We start from the raw sequence: 20667 nt of genomic DNA, 5'->3' as shown, positions 1-20667 counted from the left end.
AAGTTGATAATCCGCGATATTCAGGACGAGATCACCGTTCTCCTCGAGTTTTGATACGTCAAGTCAATGAATCATGCATGCAAATATCGTCAATTTCTGTAATTTTCACTTTATATTTTTGAGTGTAAGGGGCGAGTGCGGAGCAGTCTGTTAGAGGTCCGCTGCAGCCAAACCGCCCTAGTACCAACCAAGCCTTTCATCGCTCTGGTGTCGATAATTTGGTCCCAGACTTTTCTGGGAGGATAAAAACACTGACTTGATCATCGCCTGGCCCCCGCAAGTCATTGTATAGGCCAACACGCGTTCCAAAAACTCAACGTTTACGAGCTGCAGTAAGACGCGTTGGCGCATCCCAAGTGGATTGATACACCAGTGACTTTATCCTTTTTATCTGTGTGTGTGTGTGTTTTTTGTGTTGCTTGGAACCAAAAGCATGATGAGGAAATTGGGAAGAATTTGCTAAGATTAAGAGCTAAAGTATTTTATTAAATTTCATTGACAAAACTTTACTAAGCATATGCTTACAAAAATCGAAGATTTCTTTCAAGACTTTGGGAAAACCAGACAATGAAAAGTAAATTGATCTACGCAGGATATTTCTCCTTTCGATACTGTGTAGTCCATAAGCGGCATCAACCACTTCAATCAGTAAACACCTGTTTGCGAATAAAAACGAAGGAAAAACGGAGTACCAGAAATTTATGATAAAATCAGGCCAACCAATGGAGGAGAAAAGGCGACGATGTGGCTCACTACTTAGTAGTAAGAGAGTGACGGCTGTACGAAATATATCTACTACAAAATTGATTGTTTAAAATCCTAAACACAGGTAATCGATTGGACTTTTCATTTACTTTCTAGATCCCTACATTCATATCAAGGTTCTTGGCACCGACACTACACAACGGTCTCTGCCTTGCTTCATATGAGTCTGATTTTGTCATTGCACATGACAGAAATTTGTAAAGTCGATGAGTTCCCTACAGCCCAAGGAATCTTCCGCCGGATTTCATCTGCTGCACGCATTAAATTCACAAACTGAGAAATTGAGAGCACTTTGCAGCCTGAATTCCACCATACATCGACCACTGTCTCGTGCTGATTCATAGAAATACAAAGTTTGGACGAACGCCACGCTGTATTTTCGACTGGATTCCTGCAGTCTCTGAGGAAAACAGAAATAGCGCAAGAATTGGAGTAGAATTCATAGAAACACAGGTCAAGTTATGATGAGGGTCCTGCCGCTAACCACAGAATGGTCGCAAGTGTGGTGGGACCGACCACTCGGTACGAGATGAATTCTGGCCCAAAAGGTTTGCTCGTGTATGTATTACCTTCTAAATGGTAGCTGCTGTTTGATATTGCACATTTCTGGTTAACCGTAGTTCTCATGTTAATGGATAGTGTTCTCTACACTCTTCACTTTCAGTGCTCTGATGTCGATTATACTAGGAACGAAGTAATGACCGGGGATGGGGCGCTGTACTCTATTTGTACTCTTATGAATTCCTTAGCATGAGAAAACTGTGGCAGGAATTCTCCAGACAGATTGCAGTTGACGGAATGTATTGTAAGCATGGCTGTAATTCTAAGGATTTGTACCATCCTTAGGGATTTTAGCATAGTGAATTCACTTCGATTATAAGTTCATATCTATATTGCTCAGTTGTTTTAATCTTGTCGTTTTCGTTCGTACGTCCTTCACTTTCCGTGGGTTATGCTGACATGACATGTAGCACGGTGCAGTTGCGTAAGCAAAAGCGGATCTTTTGTAAGCGAAACTTTAAAAAAGACTTTAAAAGATTAAAACTTAAAAAAGACTCAAAACTTAAACTAGTGCTAGCAAAGGGTCCTCCCTCGATTCGAACCGCTACGCTCCATTGCACCATTGTCGTTTTGACCCTATTACGTATCATGGAGTCATCTAGCGCAGATTACAGAATCTTCTACTAGAAGAATTAGAGAATGCTATTATAATGAATGTTGAGGCTCTTTCTCGGACATGAATGGAAAGGAGTTAGTGAAGCAGTAAAAGTAAGATCGACGTCTGACGTACCGCCTAGATTCTGAAACTATAGAACACTTTCACTACGAAAAACGTATTTGTAACTATTGGTTTGCTTTATATGTATAGATTCTTTTTTCATTTTTGTGGCTAAAAAGCGCTTCAAAAGCATCCTGCAGCGACTAGAATTTGCTTTCTTTTAATTTTGGATCCATGCAGTTCCACTGTGCAAGGATAGATCTTCTGAAGCTCTCAGATTATTCACAAATACGAACCCTGCTGCCAAAATAATGGTATTTGAAAGAAGATTGGATTCTTTTGTGGAATCTGCCAAACTATTAGCAGTCATTTCGAAGCTCAATTAAAACAGAAACGCTTCCGACAATTCTAAATCCGGACCTTTTTGCAAGATCAGAACCGAGAGCTTGGCGAAATATCGCAATCATATCAAGTCAGGATTTTTGCGTTTTTCTGTTCTTCCGGGAATCTAATATTTATTGGGAAAGATGTTTCTGAAATGATCTTTGCTACCTGGCTCGATGTATCATTGCGGATCCGCTTTATCCAATAGCTCTAGGAATATTGGTGTCTCAGAAATGGTGTGACTATTTTAGTTTACATGAAAGACGAACTCATCGACGTACGCTTGGTATGGCCATACTATAGTTGCGTAAAAACGGTATGAGGCACGCTGCAGTTGCGAAAGCAGCTGCAGTTGAAGCGGTGCAGTGGAACGTAGCGGTTAGCATCGGGTGGGGACCCATGCTAGCCCTTTTCATTGCTCCAGTTCGCCACGGCCCCATGGCGATTCCGAGCGCTCCAAACGCTATCTCCAACGCGTACTTGGAGCGTAGCCGCTTACGCAACTGCCCCGTAGTTGCTGTCGTTTTGACCTGACTATACATAGGCGACAATCTATTTGCGTTCTCAGTTCTATAGGTTTGCTGATTCTTTCCTTTTTGTGAAATATCTACAAGACATTTTTTTTGCTGTTTGCTGAAACGATCGAGATTTAGTCGCACTCTGCGTAATGCAGTGTGGAATGTGGGATTTCGCCTTGTGAATTCTAACAACTTGACGCATATATATATATATATATATATATATATATATATATATATATATATATATATATATATGGATATTAGGTTGAGAGATACCTAACTTTCGCCTAGATACATTGTTCCTACTGTTATTGTTTACGCATATAACGGGTCACCCAAACAAGGGATTTTTGTTGTCGCTACGCGGGAAGAACTTCGGATTGTCTTTAGAGAGCAATCCAGTGTTGTTCACGTTAAGTTTTTTTTTTTTTTTTTTTTGCTGGAGAGTCAGAAAATTCGCTTACGCCATGTGTTGCATTGGGAATTTAAAGGCATCTGACGCAGTGAAGGAAGCTAAACACGGAGAACATGGACGCTAAACAAGCAGGAGATGGGGTCGTAGATTGAGGTTCAGGGATGGTTCCGCTCTTCTCTCACTGATCGCTGCAAAAAACGGCGTCGAAGACTCCGTTTTTCAAGAGGATTTCAGTTGCAACGCGCCTCCATTATACACGCGCAGCATGCAGCTGCGCAGCGGTCGAAAGCCAGTGAGTTCTCCTCGGCTGCCTATTCAAGAAAATATATAGGGCAGAACGTATACATAGATGGTCGTTCTCTCGTTCCTCGTAGGGTATAAGGTGATTCCCACACCGTTTTTTTTTGTACGATTAGGGAGCGATGAGCGAAGCTACCCCTGATCCCGCAATCTACGATCCCATCTCCAGCTTTCCCCGCGGATTCCCTCACCACGTCAGATTTGTGGTATGTCGCCTTTAAGCAAGATAATAGTGCTGCGACCTTGGCTCAGAAAATAAATACACAAAAAAACACATGCAATCATGCACACAAAGAAATATGGCCACCGATGGGTAACAAGTCAACGTTTGTGCAGTCAGTGCTCCGATAGTGTCCAAAGTCAATCGAGCCTTTCATCCGCTGGTATTAGATCTGTATGCGACGCTTGATATAGCTGTAGATCTCTGTCACTTTATGGCCGGCTGGCGCACCCAGAGTTGTTAAACTGCGCCAGATGACTCACCTCACCTCAGGGTACGGTTTTGGTGGCCTAAGGTGTGAGTTTTGAGTCACTTCTTTTTCCTTTTTTGTTTTTTGGATGATCCATCCTGAAGGGAGCTCTTCGGTGAAGCTGGTTGCGCGCACGACACAGCAATAGTCTAGTAGAACGAGTGGTGTCTATTCTTGAGAGAATGTTCGTTGTTTCCCACGTTCATGTTTAGCTGTTGTTTTCTTTTGTCTTACTACCATCGTTTCAAGTGCTTATTCTAGGTGAATTTCACGCGACTGTTCCTGTGGCCTTGGCGACGAGCTCATTATGAAGGTTAGTTTTCTGTGCGGTCCACTCTTCGTTTTCCAAGTTACTTAGTGTGCTCACTTCGTCTATCTAGGAGAGGCGGATTCCCTTCTAGAGAGAGTGAGAGAGAGATAGAGAGAGAGGAAGAGAGAAAGAGAGATAAAAGTGTGATCTGTTCACCTTGTGCTTTGATTGGAAGTTGCATATGGATCCCCAGGCAGTCTCCTTTTAATCAGTGTCACTCCTTACAAAGGGACAGCTGTTTCACCTTTTGGTTGGGAAGAGCTAAGTCGTTAAAAACTCTGTCCAATGTCCTAACGAAAAGACTGCTTCTTGTGGCTCAAGATTCTCCTTGGTCTCATGTAGTATTTCATTCTGACATCAAAACCAAATTGCTATAATAGAAGTAAATGCTGCAAGTAAGGTGCATAGAATACGCAGCTAATCTGCGTTTGAAATCATGCATTGGGGATTGAACATGCTAACAGTGTGAACGCAACGCTTCCGCGAGGGTGCCACTCGTGTCTGCATTTGCTGCGAACGGGTTGCTTTAGCCTGCTTGAACGCTTTTGACACCGACTGTAGTTTCCTCGTTTCTTATCAACTCGCTAGTTCACCAGCATTAGAAACAACAAGTGAGCTTGTGTAAACAAGAGAGAGGAAGATTTTGCTCCGAGGCACAACTTTCTTGCACGCTGTATATACGAAGTGTACAGTTCAATGTACAGTCAAAGGACTTTTCTTTTACTCATCATGGTATAAGAAGTTACGCACAAATTGCTACACTTTCTAACACCTTTATAACCAGTTGCTCTTCCCATGGCCTCGCTAAGTATAGTGTGTATGTGCTCATGCGAGTAGAGGAATTGATAATTGTTGAGGGTAGTTTTGACAGATCTATAGATGTGACATCTGTATGCAATTGAACGGAAGGGGTGTGCATTCGATTTAGACAGAGCAAAGGTAGAAAGGAGGTGCGCATCAAGCATGGAAAGGTAAAGATGCAACAAACACGTTGTGATCGTCAACTAGACTACGGTTGTTTATATTGAAGTACGCTGGTATCAGTTGAAAATGATCCCATCAGTGTCAACCCTGATCCAGTGGTTCTTCCACCAGACATTAAGATTCTTCGACTCGTCTGTAAGGAACTTCATTGCCTACATATTTAGGTGAAACTGAGACCAGGAGAGTTTATTGTGGAGAAGATCCTTGGAAAACGAATACGCAGTGGTGAGTATTAGTGGTACTCTTCTCTATGCTGGGGATTCAGCCGTACTGCTTATTTTAATAAATTTTTGAACATGTTACATTCAGAAGTTGTAAATGCCCCAATTATTCGATTTAGAACTTCACGTATAGTTTCTTTGAGATTCGTGATAGGTAGTACTATTTACCCTACTTTTGAGTTCACTCCTATATTAACAGTTTTCATAGCTTAAGGCTACCATCGAGAAATATAACATTGATTACGCTCCTATTTCTTCATTAGCTGTTGTTGTCTTCATTCCAGTTATTTAATTTTCCGTACATCCTGAAGCCTGGAAGTTGAGGACCTTCTTTTCCTTCTGTTTTGTTGCAATTCGAAAACTTGTTTAAGACCGGTGCTCCAAGTATTGCACATTTTTGGTGTATATAGTCTGGTCCAAGCGGCATGAAGCACGTTGCGTGAGTTGCTACGCTCGAAGCGGCACGGTTGACAAGCGTTGGAATCGTGGTGGGACTTTCTCAAATTGCAGCGGTGAGTGGTGCTAGTAAAGGGTCCTCTCTCGATCCTAACCGCGCCGCTTCGAGCGCAGTCGCTTACGGAACTGCACCGTGCTTCATTTAGTTTTGATACTATAGCTTCCCTAATCATACCAACGTACACAGCTATTCTACTCACGCTGAGACAACTTTCCAATTAGGAACCGTGCGTTTGAACAGTTTGAAGGGGGATTCAAATGGCTTAGGCTATTGTCGCCTAATGTGTTTATTGTCTCTCCGATTGCGATAATTTGATACCAGACTTTACTGGGAAGATAAAAACACTGACTTGACACGTCAGCTAGCCATAGCAAGTCACAGCATATACCGGTTAAGTTAAGGATAAAGGATAAAGTTTCTGGCGTTAATCAATCCGCTTGGGATGCGCCCCACGTTCACTTCAATTCAGAATCGTCTGAGGTTTGCGAACGTGTAACTGGCCTCTACAATGACTTGCGGTGGCTAGCCGATGTGTCAAGTTAGTGTTTTTATCCTCCCAGACAAGTCTGGTACCAATTCATCGACCCCGGAGGGATGAAAGGCTTAGTGAGCACTGGGGCGGATTCGAACCTCCGATCGATCGTGCAGGAAGCGGAACCTCTAACCGCTACACTGCACCCATCCCCATATACCAGTTACACGTTCGTAAACCTTAAACGATTCTGAATTGAAACTATCTTGGTGGCGCATCCTAAGCGGGTTGATTAACACCAGACACTTTCTGCTTTATTTATCATTTGCATCTTAGGTACTCAATAACAGAGATACAACGGAATAACAATCATATTCTATTTTGTGCTTGTAGGAGTGATTGACGTGTAGGATGCAAGTAACAACGAGCGACAGATATTCACATTTTCTCGAGAAAAGCCACCCTCTTGCATATGCATATGGTTGCATATGTTTTCTGGTGAAAGTGGATTCATTTGTACCACTTCTGCAGAAACACCTATACATCTTTGGGATTTTGTATTTGAACTTTTGCAGTAATCCACATTCTCAGTTTACTGTTCTGCTGCAAAACAATTGTCCACATTAATTCTTTGGATATCCAGTAAATTACTAGCGTTCCTGATTGCATTAGAAAATCTCAGTAGGATTCTAGTGCTTAGTTTTGTTCTTTTGTTCAAGTATATTCAAGAAGAAACCTCTCAACTGAGTTCACTGGTGATGCCATATTAATAAATATCACTGAGTGCTCTTCCTATTGATTTTTTGAACTCAATGTTCAAATTCATATTCATATACTCACATTCTTATGGTCATTTCATGATGGAAGATCTGTTCGCGATTTAATTTCAATGAGACTTCCATCCCTATTGCCCATTCAATTTCACATGGTCGAGGTTATTATCTTACTCTTTTTTTTGCTCATTCTTACTTTTGCAGGAGAGGTGGAATATTTAATCAAATGGGAAGGATACGGAGTTAATGACTGCACATGGGAACCTGCTAAACAGTGTGTAAGTCTTTCTGGAAGACAAATACGAATACAAACACCCATTTACCAACTGAAGTGGAACTAATCCTAGTTTTGCGATAGCTTGATAGAGGAATTCGAAAGATCAGAGAAAAGTGGTTCGCCGCAGCAAAGACGGAAACGCAAGAAGTTGGTACATCTCCTTTACGTTGGATTTATATGGTCGTCAAAAAGAAACTTGCAGCGCCGAAAAAGACGATGAAAGGGCATCATCGAAGTTAAGTGCTGGGTTCCAGGTACAATAGCTACTTTCATTTTCCGATGACTACTCGTGTTCAAAATATTTCGTATATTGTAGGATTCTTCTAACGATATTTTTGATGATGGGGCTTCCGATGACACCCCCGTTGTTGGCCCTTCAAATGTGAAGGAGGAAGGCATGTATTGTTATCTCATAGTAACTTTGTTGTGGAATCTCATGAATGCACGTGGTAATCAGCTAACTTTAATTGTTTAACTATTGACTTAAGTATATTAACGTTCAACAACAGAAATCTAGCGAAATGATATGACAAGACTTGTTTGGGAGAGTAAAAATACTGGCTTGACACATCGGGGAATACGCGCCGAATACTCCGCCGAAGACCAATGGATTCTGACTTGAACTCGAACAGGCTTTTGCATGTCGAAGGATTGATTGTCGCCAGCACTTTTTCTTTCATCTTTATCCTTTTATGCAATGTAACTGTTTTTTTTTTCGGGTTTCTGGATGCACTAGAAAGGAGTAGGTGTTCGTATCGGCATTAAAGTGTGTGTGTGTTTTGTGTGTGTTAATCAACGCAACCAATCTAATCCCGGCCGATGCACCATAAAATGGCAGGGGCTTGCTATCCCTGCACTGCAACTAGCAACCGAAACCGAACTTGTGCCACGCGGGCTTGTAATCTCAAACTTGGGTAATTAAACCTTTATTTAAAACTTTAGGAATCAACAATGGGTGCAACATCCAAAATAACAAACATTCGCCGTAAATAACATATTTTTATCAATCGCAAAAGTATGAATTTCATTCGCAACTAAAAATAATAATGTTATAAGGTGAAACATAATAAATGAAATTATAGCGATAAGAAAGAATATTAAATGATTGTTCACAAAATGAATACAATAAGAAAACGATCGCAAAAGAAGAAAGAAATAAAATCTTCGCAGCGTCGTAATTCGCATTTGCGCATTTGTCGTTCTCTTTTATACTGTGCTGGGCGAGGTTCCCAAAACATCTGCGTTGATATTTCTCTGAGATATGCTTTATCTTCCCAGTAATGGCAGGATGTTTTGGGAACGTGAGCAAAATATTTGAATCGCGTTCTTCCGCGATACTTCCTTGCCACGGCGCGTATGGAGTTATGTTCTTCCACTCGATAGTATTGTTACTTAGAAGGTCGTTTAATGAGCTATCTTTAATCACACTACCCAAGATTTCGGCGCTTAGAGAAAATGTAGGCGCATTGTCGCAGATAATTAGGCTAGACTTTGCCTCGACGCGCAAAAAATCGCCTAAGCGCATTCAAGAAATCTTCTGCACTCATACTTCGCAAAACTTCTAGATGAATCATTCGTGTAACGGCGCAAGTAAAGATACAGCCATAAGCTTTTTTTGAAGGAGTCTCCTTCTCTTGTTTGTGGAAGGTCAAAAAAGTCAAGGCCGATGTTTTCGAATGGGCGTGTTTTTTGTATTCCTTGAGCCGGCACGTCTGACATTTCAGGGTAGGTATATGGAAACCCATTAAAACGCTTGCATCTTATACAGCACATAACAACTGTTCTAACCTGCTGGCGTAACTTGGGGATGCAAAATGTCTCCCGCACTGTGGACATGGTGTGTACGACTCCGCGATGGTATTTTCCGTGAGCATGGTTGGTAATTTTTGAGGCAAGTTCGCTTTTTGGGCCAATAAAAATGGGAAATTTCGCACTGTCGCTTAATGATGATTTGCCGAGCCGTCCTCTGGCACGCCAAATTCCATCGTTGTCTTGGAATAATTTCAGAGTCTTGCTCATAGATTTAATATAGTCGCCGGAGAGCACTGATAATTGATGGTTTCGTATCAGTGCTTGTTTTGCAGATTGCATCTCTGGTCCTGTTAAAGGGTCATAATTCGTTGTTTGACGCAGTTCAGGGACGCGATTTGCAACGGCTTCGATCCTCATTGAAGGTAGGCCATTCATGCATCGACGAATGAAACGCAGAACCCATGCAGTGATCCGCTGTGATTTAATGAGCGTTGAGTATCGGGATAATGGAAATTGATTATCTTTTTCAACCTCCATGTGTAATGTGGAGAAAGCGAAAGATTCTTCAGTTTCCTGAACGGGTTCAAGAGGGTCAAGTATGCGGAATAACGGTGATTCCCAGGAAGAGGTAGGTTGTCGAAGAAAACTGGGCCTTGTCCACCAATCATGATTATCTATTTCACCTTTTGAGAGACCTCTAGTTCCTGCATCTGCGGGGTTGTTTTTGGTGTGAAGGTATCCAAAGTAAACATTGATACCGACTTCGTTTATCGATCGGATGATTTTTTGGATTTCTTTTATCCTATTGCGGATTAGAACTCCTCCATCGTCCTTGACTGGAGATTTATCAATCCAGCTGAGAACAATTTGAGAATCAGGAAAAATAAATATGTTCTTGAGGGATTTTATGAAATTTCGCAGAGCTTCGCAGAGTGAACGAGCCAGCCGCACTGCCATAGTCAGTGCGTTCATTTCTTGTTTGGGTATTGTCATTTTCGAGTTAATCGAAGGCAATTTTGATTTAGCCATTAGTAATGAGGATGTTGGTCAGAGACAATGTAAGCACATGTAGCCATGGCATGGTTGCTTGCATCGGCAAAGACCGCCATGTCGGTAGGGGCCTGCACTAATATCTCACGTTTCAAAGTCTTTTGAAAGTCATTGGCATTTTGTCTCATCGTTTCCCATTGTTTGCAAAGCTGAGGTGATAATTCTTGATCCCACGTATAGCCTTCTAGCCATAACTTTTGTTGGAAACATTTATGCGGGATAAGCAATGGAACTAACCACCCCAAAGGATCGTATATGGAGGCAATTTGACGAGCAATGGATCTTTTCGTGATGTTTGGTGTATCCATAAACTTGCACTTTATTGATATTGTGTCGTTATTGGCATCCCAAGGGATTCCCAGAACTTTCTGAGTTGCTTTGCTTGCGCAGATTTCGTTTGGGAATTTCTCCTGCACCCTGCTGTCATTTGCAAGAAACTCACGCAAGTTCATGTTCATTTGAAGAAATACCTTACGGGTTGTTAGGGATTTCTCCAAAATTTCCTCTTCGCTGTCGCCTGTTAATATAAGGCTATCCACATATAAGTTTTCGCCGATTTCGCATGCTAGTTTTTGGTCCTTAGGCTCATGATTTAGGTGGTATCGAATAGTTGCCGCTAGTAGAAAAGGAGAAACGTTTAAACCGAATGTAATTCTTGTGAACCGATAAGTCACAATATTGTCTTTTTCAGGTGGGAGAGCCGTATCTTTTATCCAAAAACATCTTTTTACGTCTCTGTCCTGTTCATGCAGCCGGACCTGCAGAAATGCCTTTTCAACATCAGATATAACTACGTGAGGTTTCATACGAAACCGCAATAGTATTCCATATAGTTCTGGCAGAATAAGGGGACCCTGATGCAACGCATCATTCAGCGAAGGAAAACCCTTAAGGTGGGATGACGCATCAAAAACAACACGTAACTTTGTTGTTTGCTTTTGTGGTGTCACCACAGGTTGATGGGGTAAATAATGAACCAGACGAGAAGGGTTTTCCCCTGTATTAGGAACCTCTTCAATGATACCTTTTTCGAGTTGCTCCTGGAAAACCTTATGGTACTGATGAAGGAGGTCTTCATTTGATTTAAGCATATTTCAAACACTGATAAGGCGGCGATATGCTAACGTCTTGTTTGTAGGCAATGTGTCGCAATTTTTCTTGAAAGGGAGGCGGACATAGTATCCGTCATGGCGCTTCTCTATCGTGTTGTTAAAATACTGCATGATCTCGGCGTTGATCTGCGCTTTTTCTTCACACTTTGTTCCTGCATACTCCTCAATGCCAGAAGATTCGAGTGACCAATACCGGTCCCACTCTTCTACTTCTTCTGCATCGAGGGCACTTATTCTCGCACTATGAAAGTTCCCGCTTTTTCGCAGTGAGTACTTTTTTTCGCTGCTTCGTTCTTGTCGTCCGCTCAGCAGATATCCCAATTTAGAAGGGATCACCATTAAACCTGATGGTAATATATGCTGAGGGTTAGTTGTGGACAATAGAGGCCAGAGTTGATCGCAACCTAGTAATACTTGAGGGTTTACAGACGTATGTTCCTTTTTGGACAACTTAATGTTTTTCTTCTGCAAGTACTCTACGTCTTCTGATGTAAGTTGAACTTGTTTAGCCTTTTCCGTAATGACATCGGTTTTACATAAGTGGAAAGTATGACTATCTCCTAAAGCATCCCAAATTTGGAGAGGGGTAACGTCATACTTTTGCCTTTTTGGAGATTTATCTCCGAATGTGTAGACTGATAAATCCACTTTGTTCGTTATTGACAACTCTAAATCATCTGCCAGTTGCCCGTGAATAAACGACCTATCAGCTCCTGTATCCAAAAGAATTTCAATATCTTGAAGGTTTCCTGACTTCTTATTTCGCACTTTCGCAAGTCCTGTCAATAAGAGGACTTTATTTTGCCTTGAAGTGAGCTCTGTATTTGATACAACAGCAATGGTGTCTCGCGGTCATCCGCTTCAGGCAAAATTTGGGTATCTGAAGTCACAGCGCAATTTTGCCGCTGTGGAGTTTTACTTTTGTCTTGTTTCCCACGTTTAATGGTGGGTGGGATTCCAGCTGGGCCATCTCGTTTTTGTTGTGCGGTAGCATTGTCCTTGCTTATCCGTTTTGGACAAATAGAAAAGTGATGCTTCTTGTCTTCGCACATGCTACATCCTTTACTGAGGCATTGTTTCAAAAAATGATTAGACTTTGTACAATTGAGACATCTTCTGTTTCTTATCAGAAAGTCGGTACGCGCTTGAATAGAGCTAATTTTAAGGCACTTTAGCGAATTATGATTGGGTGAATCACAGTAGATGCATGCTGTGGAGCGAGTGGGAGTATTTTCGAAGCCTTTTTGCCCTATGTTAGGTTTTTCCCTACCTCAAAAAACCTCATTAGCATGTAACATCTCATTTATTTTCTCTTCTGCACTTATTATTCTGTCTAGATCAAATAGAAGCTTACTCATAGACCATTCCTGTTCCGAGTAGTCACTCTCTATTTGATCTTTCAGGACCCTCCTTTGGAGATCCTGACGGAATTTAGATAGGACTCTTTGGACAATATAGGAACCATTTAGGTATACTCCTTTTTGTTCTAGTTGTGTAGTTGTTGCAAGTAAATTTTCCAACAATTTTCATTGGTCGCTGATTAATGGGCTTCTTGCAGTAACTCTTTCTGATCGCACTTGAAGCTCATAGATGATTTTTGATCTATCCCCGAATTTTGAATGTAGGGCATCTACCGCGGCATTATAGTTTTCTTCTGTTACCTGGTATCGCTTAATTGCCTCTCTTGCGTCGCCCCTCAAAGCACGCAAAAGATAGTTGAATTTTTGCAAATTTGAAAGTTTTTGGTTATGAACATTCGCACTGAAAAGTGCCCAAAAATTCTCAAATTCGTTAATTTTGCCACTGAATATGGAAATGGGGATTGTTGGCAACTCGGCCTTAGCAGAAGAAAGTTCTGTAATAGCTGGTTCTTGAGCAGCCATAGGTTGTTGCAGTCCCACTTTTTTCCGCTCAATTTGGATAGTCAAGGTTGGGCATTCTCTAATACAGTATGCGTCTTATCAATGTAATCTTGAATTTGAGTTTCTTGATCCCCCGACTGGAATTCTTCCACTTGATCTACCGTCTTAGCAAAATTATCCAGTGCCTCAATTACCAATTTTGATCACCTTGATCACCTTGATCACCTTGACTCCCGTTGATCTTCGAACTGGTCGAGCGGGCGCCAGTAATTCTTCCATTTGTCCCGATCGCGTGCCAGAGTAGCCCAGTGGTTCCTCCTTTCGCGTGGGACACGAAGAGCATCATATTTTTCTTTCAAGGACTTCGTGAAGAAATCTGACCATCGGGTCGGCGGTCTTCCTGTAGTGCGCTTAATATCGCGGGGAACCCAGTCGCTCACGGCTCTGGTCCAACGGTTGTCATCAAAGCGCATCACGTGTCCGGCCCACCTTATTTTACTTTCCTTGGCAAACGCGGCGGCGTCTCTAATCTTCGATCGCTGACGTAGGAGGGAACTTCGAATCCCGTCCCTCACTTGCGTGAAACGGGATACTCCTAGCATCACTCTCTCAATTGCGCGTTCAATGACGCTCACCGCGTTTTCTTCCTGCTTGCGAAATGCCCAGGTTTCCGAAGCATAGGTCAAAGCAGGAAGTACGGTGGTGTTGAAGAGGTGAGCACGGAGCCGGGTGTTCCTGGTCTTCTTCACTACATCCTCGATGCTCTTGTACGCTCCCCAAGCCGCTCGTCTCCTCTTGCCCAGCTCGGGGGTCAGGTCGTTCATCATGTTCAGTTCCCGACCCAGATAAACGTAGCTGGTGCATTCGGATATGTTCGTTCCGTTGAGCGTGAATGGGGCATCCGAGACCCATCCGTTCCGCATGAACATCGTCTTTTGTAGATTCAGCTGAAGACCGATGCATCCACATGTTTCGTCGAATTCGGTCAGCATTCGTTCCGCTTGGCTGATGCTAGGTGTTACCAGTACGATGTCATCAGCAAAGCGCAAATGGTGTAGCTGCCGACCATCAACCTTCACTCCCATGTCGTCCCATTCCAACTTTCGCATTGCGTTCTCGAGGGTGGCTGTGAATATTTTGGGTGAAATTCTATCACCCTGTCGGACCCCCCTCTTCACGTCAATGATGATGTTCTTGTAGAATGGCGAAATTCCGGTCGTGAAGTTACTGTACAACTCTCGAAGTACCTTAATATACTGAGTAGGGACGCCTTGGTTGTTCAAGGCTTCCACGACCGCTTCCGTCTCAACCGAGTCGAAAGCCTTCTTTAAGTCGATGAAGGTGAGACAGAGCGGCATCTTGTACTCTCGTGATACCTCGATGAGTTTCGAAACAGTGTGAATGTGGTCAATCGTGCTGAATCCTTTTCGAAACCCTGCTTGCTCGCATGGCTGTCCTTCATCCAAGACTTTTTCAATCCTATTAAGGATTACTCTTGTAAAGAGCTTGTAGATGACGGACAGTAGGCAGATTGGGCGATAGTTGCCGATGTCATGTGGATCTCCCTTTTTATACAACAACACGGTCTTGCTGGTCTTCCACTGTTTAGGAACCTTGCATTCCGACAGATAACGTGTAAAGAGCCTCGCTAGGGTGTTGATGAGTACTGGCGGAAGGCTCTTCAGGTGTTCTGGTCTTATTCTGTCGGGACCGGGTGCCGTACGATTTCTTACCGACATGATAGCATGTCGTATTTCGGACGGGAGAACCTCTGGAATGACTTGTCCATCTTCCCTCAGATGGTGAGGAGGCAAGTGGACATGGCTGTCGAAGAGATCAGAGTAGAAGTCGTAGATGATTTTCTCCATCCCCCTTCTCGATGCAATGGCTGTTCCCTTTGGGTTCCGGAGAGCAGTCATCCTCGTCTTGCGACTGGCGAAGTCTCGACGGGCATAGCGGATGCTTTCCCCCGCCTCTGCAGCTTCAGCCAGCACTTCTGCTCTTCTCTCTTTAAGGTCTTCCTTTATCGCCTCTCGGCAAAGCCTTGCGAGCTCGGACGTGAGTTCTTGGTTCCCTGCGGCTCGTGCTGCTCCACGCTGGCGTATCAGCTCAAGAGTTTCAAGAGACAGGCGCCTCTTGGTGGTTTTAAAACTCTCAGCCTTCTTCGCGCAGTCGTGAAGGTGTTCGACAAGCCGGTCATATTCCTCGTCGATGTTGTCCATTGCGGAATCTTCCCAAAAGCCGGCTAGCGTAGCGAAGAGATCCCAGTTGATGGTAGTCCTGGGATTTCTCTCTCTGAACTTGGCGGCTTTCTCTGCTCTCCTTGTGAAGGAAAATCTTCCTCGGAGGAGGCGATGGTCCGATCCCGTGTAGAACTTTGGTACAACACCGACGTCCGTCAGGCAGAACCTTTTATTGACGATGATGTGGTCTATTTCATTACGGTACCCTCCACCGGGTGACTCCCACGTCCAGCGTAAAGAAGAGGGCTTCAGAAATTGCGAGTTCCCATGGATGGTCTTAGTCGTCATGATGAACTCGGCGAGCCTCTCTCCCTGGTCATTCCATTGTAGGCCGTGGGTCCCGATGTGAAGTTCCTCCGGCGTTCTTCTTGGGCCAACCTTAGCGTTGAAGTCGCCAACTATGACCTTGTAGAAGGCATGATCTTCTTGGTAGAACTTCTCCAGGTCCATATAGAAAGCTTCGACTTCTTCTTCTTCGTAGCTTGATGTTGGAGCGTAAACGACGAAGATAGTCAAAGCTGGTATTGGGCCACATCTCCTCATCCGCAGACGTCCGATTCGGGTCGTAAGTTGTTCAAAAGAGTCGATGTTCTTTGCCATACTCGTGTTGACGAGGACGCCAACTCCACCAACACCTCTACTGTCGCATGTTCCTAAGAACAGTTCTTCTCCAGTTTCATATACAGCGTTGAGAGAGTGACGTCGTCTCGTCTCGGTCAGTCCGATGACGTCGTACTTGATCTTCTTGGCTTGCATTATCAGATCTTCGATGGCCAATTCCGATGCAAGCGTACGTGCGTTATAAGTACAGATCACCATCCTAGTCCTTTTCCGTTTTGGTAGCCTACATGACTCCTGCAACCCCGTCCTACCTGGCGCTACCGTACCAGGCTTTCCTCCGGAATCAGGAGACTCTTTTCTATTACTGTGTTTTGCTTAAAAATTTTAAAACCCACGGGCAGGTTGCAAGCCTCTAGTCCCATGAGTTTCTGGGAGAACTTTCGTTCTCCCGGTGTGGACATGTGGAGCTTATTTGTTGGAGGCGACTCCAAACCGCCTCCCTTGCACCTCCCAGTCACTTGATTGCAGGCTTTTGGCCGGACCGACGTGCGGGATACAAGAATGTCATGAGTCAGTCCTGGCTCAGCAGAAACAGGGAGTCCATCCCCTGAATCCACCTGCGTCTCTGGGCAAGCGCAAGGTCGCTTTTGGTCCGCGATTAGCCCCCTATCCGCCACCCGGGGACGCGCCACGTAGCCTCGCGACTAACCGGCTGTGATCCCTCTAGTGAGGGAGATCCGTGGACCAATTTTGATGTCGCATTTAATTCATACGAAATTTCCGCGAGTAATCTAGGCGATAGTTCAGTATCAAAAACTTCTGAATATTTCGTAATTACACGATTTAAAATATTGTGATACCTTGTTAAGAGGCCTTTCTGAGACTTAAGTTGTATGGGTCCCGTCATGATAACAGTCCCAAAACCAACTGATGAGAGACGATATCGCAAGAAAATATCGCAAATCAAGAGAAAAAGGACGGAAATCGTACTTCTAGTCCGAGTTGTGCGTAGCGGCCGATGCACCATAAAATGGCAGGAGCTTGCTATCCCTGCACTGCAACTGGCAACCGAAACCGAACTTGTGCCACGCGGGCTTGTAATCTCAAACTTGGGTGATTAAACCTTTATTTAAAACTTTAGGAATCAACAATGGGAGCAACATCCAAAATAACAAACATTCGCAGTAAATAACATATTTTTATCAATCGCAAAAGTATGAATTTCATTCGCAACTAAAAATAATAATAGTGAAAAATAAAACGATCGCAGAATTTCATGGCAAAATAACATTATAAGGTGAAACATAATAAATGAAATTATAGCGATAAGAAAGAATATTAAATGATTGTTCACAAAATGAATACAATAAGAAAACGATCGCAAAAGGAAAAAGAAATAAAATCTTCGCAGCGTCGTAATTCGCATTTGCGCATTTGTCGTTCTCTTTTATACTGTGCTGGGCGAGGTTCCCAAAACATCTGCGTTGATATTTCTCTGAGATATGCTTCATCTCCCCAGTAATGGCAGGATGTTTTGGGAACGTGGGCAAAATATTTGAATCGCGTTCTTCCGCGATACCACGTTCACTTTAATTCAGAATCGTTTGGGGTTTACGAACGTGTAACTGGTCTATACAATGACTTGCGCTGGCTAGCCGATGTGTCAAGTCGGTGCTTTCATCCTCCCAGATATGTCTGTTGTCAATTTATCGACTCCGAGGGATGAAGGGACTGGTGAGCACTTGGGCGGATTCAAACCTCCGATCGATCGTGCAGGAAGCAGAACCTTTAACCGACTGCGGTACACCCGCCCGTACTTACATTATCTAAATTGTATCCCTAATTTCCGAAAAAAAAACGACCCGGAAGATACGGCTTCGAGCGTTCCGGTGCGCTATTTTCTACAATGAGTGCGATTGGAGCGCGCCAGCCTTGTCCACTCGCCGCATCTTCCAGGTTTTTTTTACGGCAATTAGGAAGAAATGGACGGAATCTTCTCCCTTTCCATAATCTACTATGTGTATACGAATACTCCACCTGAAATCCGTACCACCTCACATTCGTGGTGTGATGCCTTTAAATGTTGATCTGGAGGTGACAAGCATATTGACCGACCACGAAGTGTGCTTTCTTCGCAATACTTGACAGAAACTTAATGCGGAGTGGTCGGTTGCACTGTATCTTTGACAATGTGTGTGATAGTATGCAACCAAAGAAGCGAAGACCATTTTCTGTAGCCATTTTGCGGTGCCGGTGCAAGATGCTGATAATTTCCACGTGTCATCTGCCGTTATACCATATCAGTCTCCGCGTAAAGTTAGACTTCTTTGATGATTGGGGTCGACCCCAGGTATTTCGTTAAGTTAAAGAGTTCAATGCAGAAGTGATCTTAACGGATCTTTGCTCAATATCATTCTCATAGATGCTGATGTTCTTGAATATTTAGCCCATGTAACAGAACTCATCGACGAGCTCTACCGGTTGTCCGTCGACCTTGATTCCTGTTCGTGGTCTTGGAAAGACATCGATTGCATCTATCAGGGCGGAGTTGCAGCCCCTAGCTGCAGCTAATTTCGATACAAGGTCAACAACATGTTGTAACTTCACGCTGCTAGGAACGAATATTACTACATCGTCGGCTTACTCGACATCAGTCAATGGGCATTCTAATGGTTTCAAGACGATGTCGGCAGGACACTGATCGACTGTTCTTTGCATGATGTCGTCGATAACGAAGTTGGACAGGAAGGGTCTTGCCACTTCCCCTTGTCTTACTCCAGTTACCACCTCAAACGGTGTTGTACATCCAGCTGGTGTTCGAACTGCAGCAGTTGTTTGTTGATTCATGTCATGCAAAAAAAACGAAGTTTCCTGGTACTATATCGGTGCGAAGCGCGTTGAGAAGACGGCCTTGATGAGGAGAGTCGAAAGCAGCTTCAAAGTACAGAAGGGCTAATTGCATTAGCTTTGATTACATCTGCCACATTTCGATCACTTCCCTAACGATGAACACTTGGTCAATCGTAGATCGGCCAGGACGAAGCCGAATTGTCGTCTCGCGTCGTTCCTTTCTGATTCTTTCGAGATGTTCAAGAAGTCGGCTGAAGATAATCCGCTCCAAAACCATAACACGGACATAACACGCAACAAAGAGATTTCCTGATAGTTCCTATGGTCCGTGACTGATAAGTTCTTGTGGAGGGGAATTATGATAACGTCTTCACTAGTTAGGTATCTTTTCGCCGATCTATACTGAACTGACCATTTTTATCATCTCACAAATCCCAGACGAAGGAAGATATTTCAGCATTCCCGTTTTTTCTGCGAGATTCTTCATTTCTTATCTTTTGGATACAGACCAGAACTTCCGATTCGGGTGGTGGTTTCTCGTTAACCGATAAACGTACTCGCGTTCAGGATCTGACGGCGCTTGCCGGTTCATCAAGGTCTTGAAACGATTCGTCCAAATTGGAAGGGTTGCTTTAGCGACAGCTACTCTAAGAGCATTGCTGAGGACTTGAGAACACCTTTTCATCTTGCCGCTATACTATTTCAGTGAAGCGTAGTCATGTTCTCCCACGCTTTCTCAAACTCCTTCGCTCTTGACGTTCATTTGTTTTCGCGCTCTTCCCGTTGGGAACGCACGTTCCTTCTCAAACGCTTGTGCTGACTGAAATCTCCACTGCTGCGGGCGACACATACAGAATTATATGTGGATTTTGTTTTCGCAGATGCAAAGGCGAACTTCTTCGGTGGCATTAGAACTGGGAAGGTCATGGATGCACTCTGTGAAGGAATTCGCATCGCTAAGCTTCTTCCTGATCCGCATTCCAAAATGAATAGACACATGTTGGCGGAATATCGTACCGCATTCTTTGTCTTTCTGACCTGCCGTGTCGATTTTCGGTTGACGAGGATCTCCTCGGTGTCTCTTGTGGAACAGCATCTTGAAACTGAGACGAATTGGACGGCGATAAGAGTCGAATGTGACGTTCCAAACAGGTCTAGATTTTCGAATGTCCGACTGAGGGATGTTCTTCGTCAGAACGTAATCGAGCTGAAGTTTGAAAATCCTCATCTTTTGCTTGCGCTGCTCTTCAGACGTTAGAAGGGTTGAACCCTGCCACGTGGGCTGATGGCGTCGATGATTCCTCTTAAACGCGAAAGCGATTATGAGGTCCGTCTATTTACATAAGTAGGCCATACGGTTAGCGTTATCCGACGTGCGCTACGCAGGATAATATCATTTTCCTAGAACATCGGTTTGTTGTCAAATCCCATCCTCGCATTTTCGTCGGTTCCGACAATGACCTCCTGCCGACTGGGTACTTTAGACATCAACGCATTGAGTTCATCATAGAAGGCGTCCTTACTGTTGTCATCAGTGGTTTCCGTAGGTGAGCATTTACGATTCAGAGTTGACGTTCTCTGCGACCCCACAGTGGTACAAAGAGGTATCTAGACGAAATTGAGCCAAATTTCTCCACCAGAACGTTGTAATCGTTCCACACAGCTATCG

At 43.6% G+C, this 20667-nt stretch overlaps 5 protein-coding genes across 8 annotated transcripts; 1 reads left to right on the top strand and 4 right to left on the bottom strand.

Moving 5' to 3' along the window:
• Positions 1-2624: 2624 nt before the first annotated feature.
• RB195_021962 (uncharacterized protein) lies at positions 2625-9684 on the top strand (the record flags this gene model as incomplete). 2 transcript variants are annotated; one of them, XM_064208917.1, is made up of 7 exons in its annotated part: positions 2625-2684; positions 5533-5593; positions 7496-7569; positions 7639-7715; positions 7771-7822; positions 7885-7963; positions 9653-9684. In XM_064208917.1, 7 exons carry the CDS (start codon positions 2625-2627, stop codon positions 9682-9684), a joined length of 435 nt encoding a protein of 144 aa, XP_064064798.1. The 2 variants fall into 2 exon arrangements, with proteins under 2 accessions (XP_064064798.1, XP_064064799.1); XM_064208918.1 differs by lacking the exons at positions 2625-2684; positions 9653-9684 and adding an exon at positions 4382-4387 and having other exon boundaries at positions 7885-8043.
• A 664-nt stretch (positions 9685-10348) lies between these two features.
• Positions 10349-12534, bottom strand: RB195_021961 (uncharacterized protein; the record flags this gene model as incomplete). Of its 2 annotated transcripts, XM_064208915.1 has the most annotated exons (3): positions 10349-11410; positions 11471-12261; positions 12402-12534. In XM_064208915.1, 3 exons carry the CDS (start codon positions 12532-12534, stop codon positions 10349-10351), a joined length of 1986 nt encoding a protein of 661 aa, XP_064064796.1. The 2 variants fall into 2 exon arrangements, with proteins under 2 accessions (XP_064064796.1, XP_064064797.1); XM_064208916.1 differs by lacking the exon at positions 10349-11410 and having other exon boundaries at positions 11465-12261.
• Positions 12535-13565: 1031 nt separating this feature from the next.
• On the bottom strand, positions 13566-16406 carry RB195_021960 (uncharacterized protein; the record flags this gene model as incomplete). Its single annotated transcript, XM_064208914.1, has 1 exon — positions 13566-16406. The coding sequence occupies one exon, from the start codon at positions 16404-16406 to the stop codon at positions 13566-13568; it is 2841 nt and encodes a 946-aa protein (XP_064064795.1).
• A 2184-nt stretch (positions 16407-18590) lies between these two features.
• Positions 18591-18995, bottom strand: RB195_021959 (uncharacterized protein; the record flags this gene model as incomplete). Of its 2 annotated transcripts, none has more annotated exons than XM_064208912.1 (2): positions 18591-18705; positions 18793-18995. In XM_064208912.1, the coding sequence occupies 2 exons, from the start codon at positions 18993-18995 to the stop codon at positions 18591-18593; spliced, it is 318 nt and encodes a 105-aa protein (XP_064064793.1). The 2 variants fall into 2 exon arrangements, with proteins under 2 accessions (XP_064064793.1, XP_064064794.1); XM_064208913.1 differs by having other exon boundaries at positions 18591-18660.
• An 859-nt stretch (positions 18996-19854) lies between these two features.
• On the bottom strand, positions 19855-20226 carry RB195_021958 (uncharacterized protein; the record flags this gene model as incomplete). The annotated part of the gene is made up of 1 exon (XM_064208911.1): positions 19855-20226. One exon carries the CDS (start codon positions 20224-20226, stop codon positions 19855-19857), a length of 372 nt encoding a protein of 123 aa, XP_064064792.1.
• Between the last annotated feature and the right edge of the window lie 441 nt (positions 20227-20667).

This window comes from Necator americanus, chromosome X (genome assembly GCF_031761385.1).
Source record: "Necator americanus strain Aroian chromosome X, whole genome shotgun sequence".
In the NCBI taxonomy this organism is placed as follows: Eukaryota; Metazoa; Nematoda; class Chromadorea; order Rhabditida; family Ancylostomatidae; genus Necator; species Necator americanus.
Note: the sequence above shows the minus strand (reverse complement) of the source record. Positions and strands in the feature narration are given on the sequence as shown.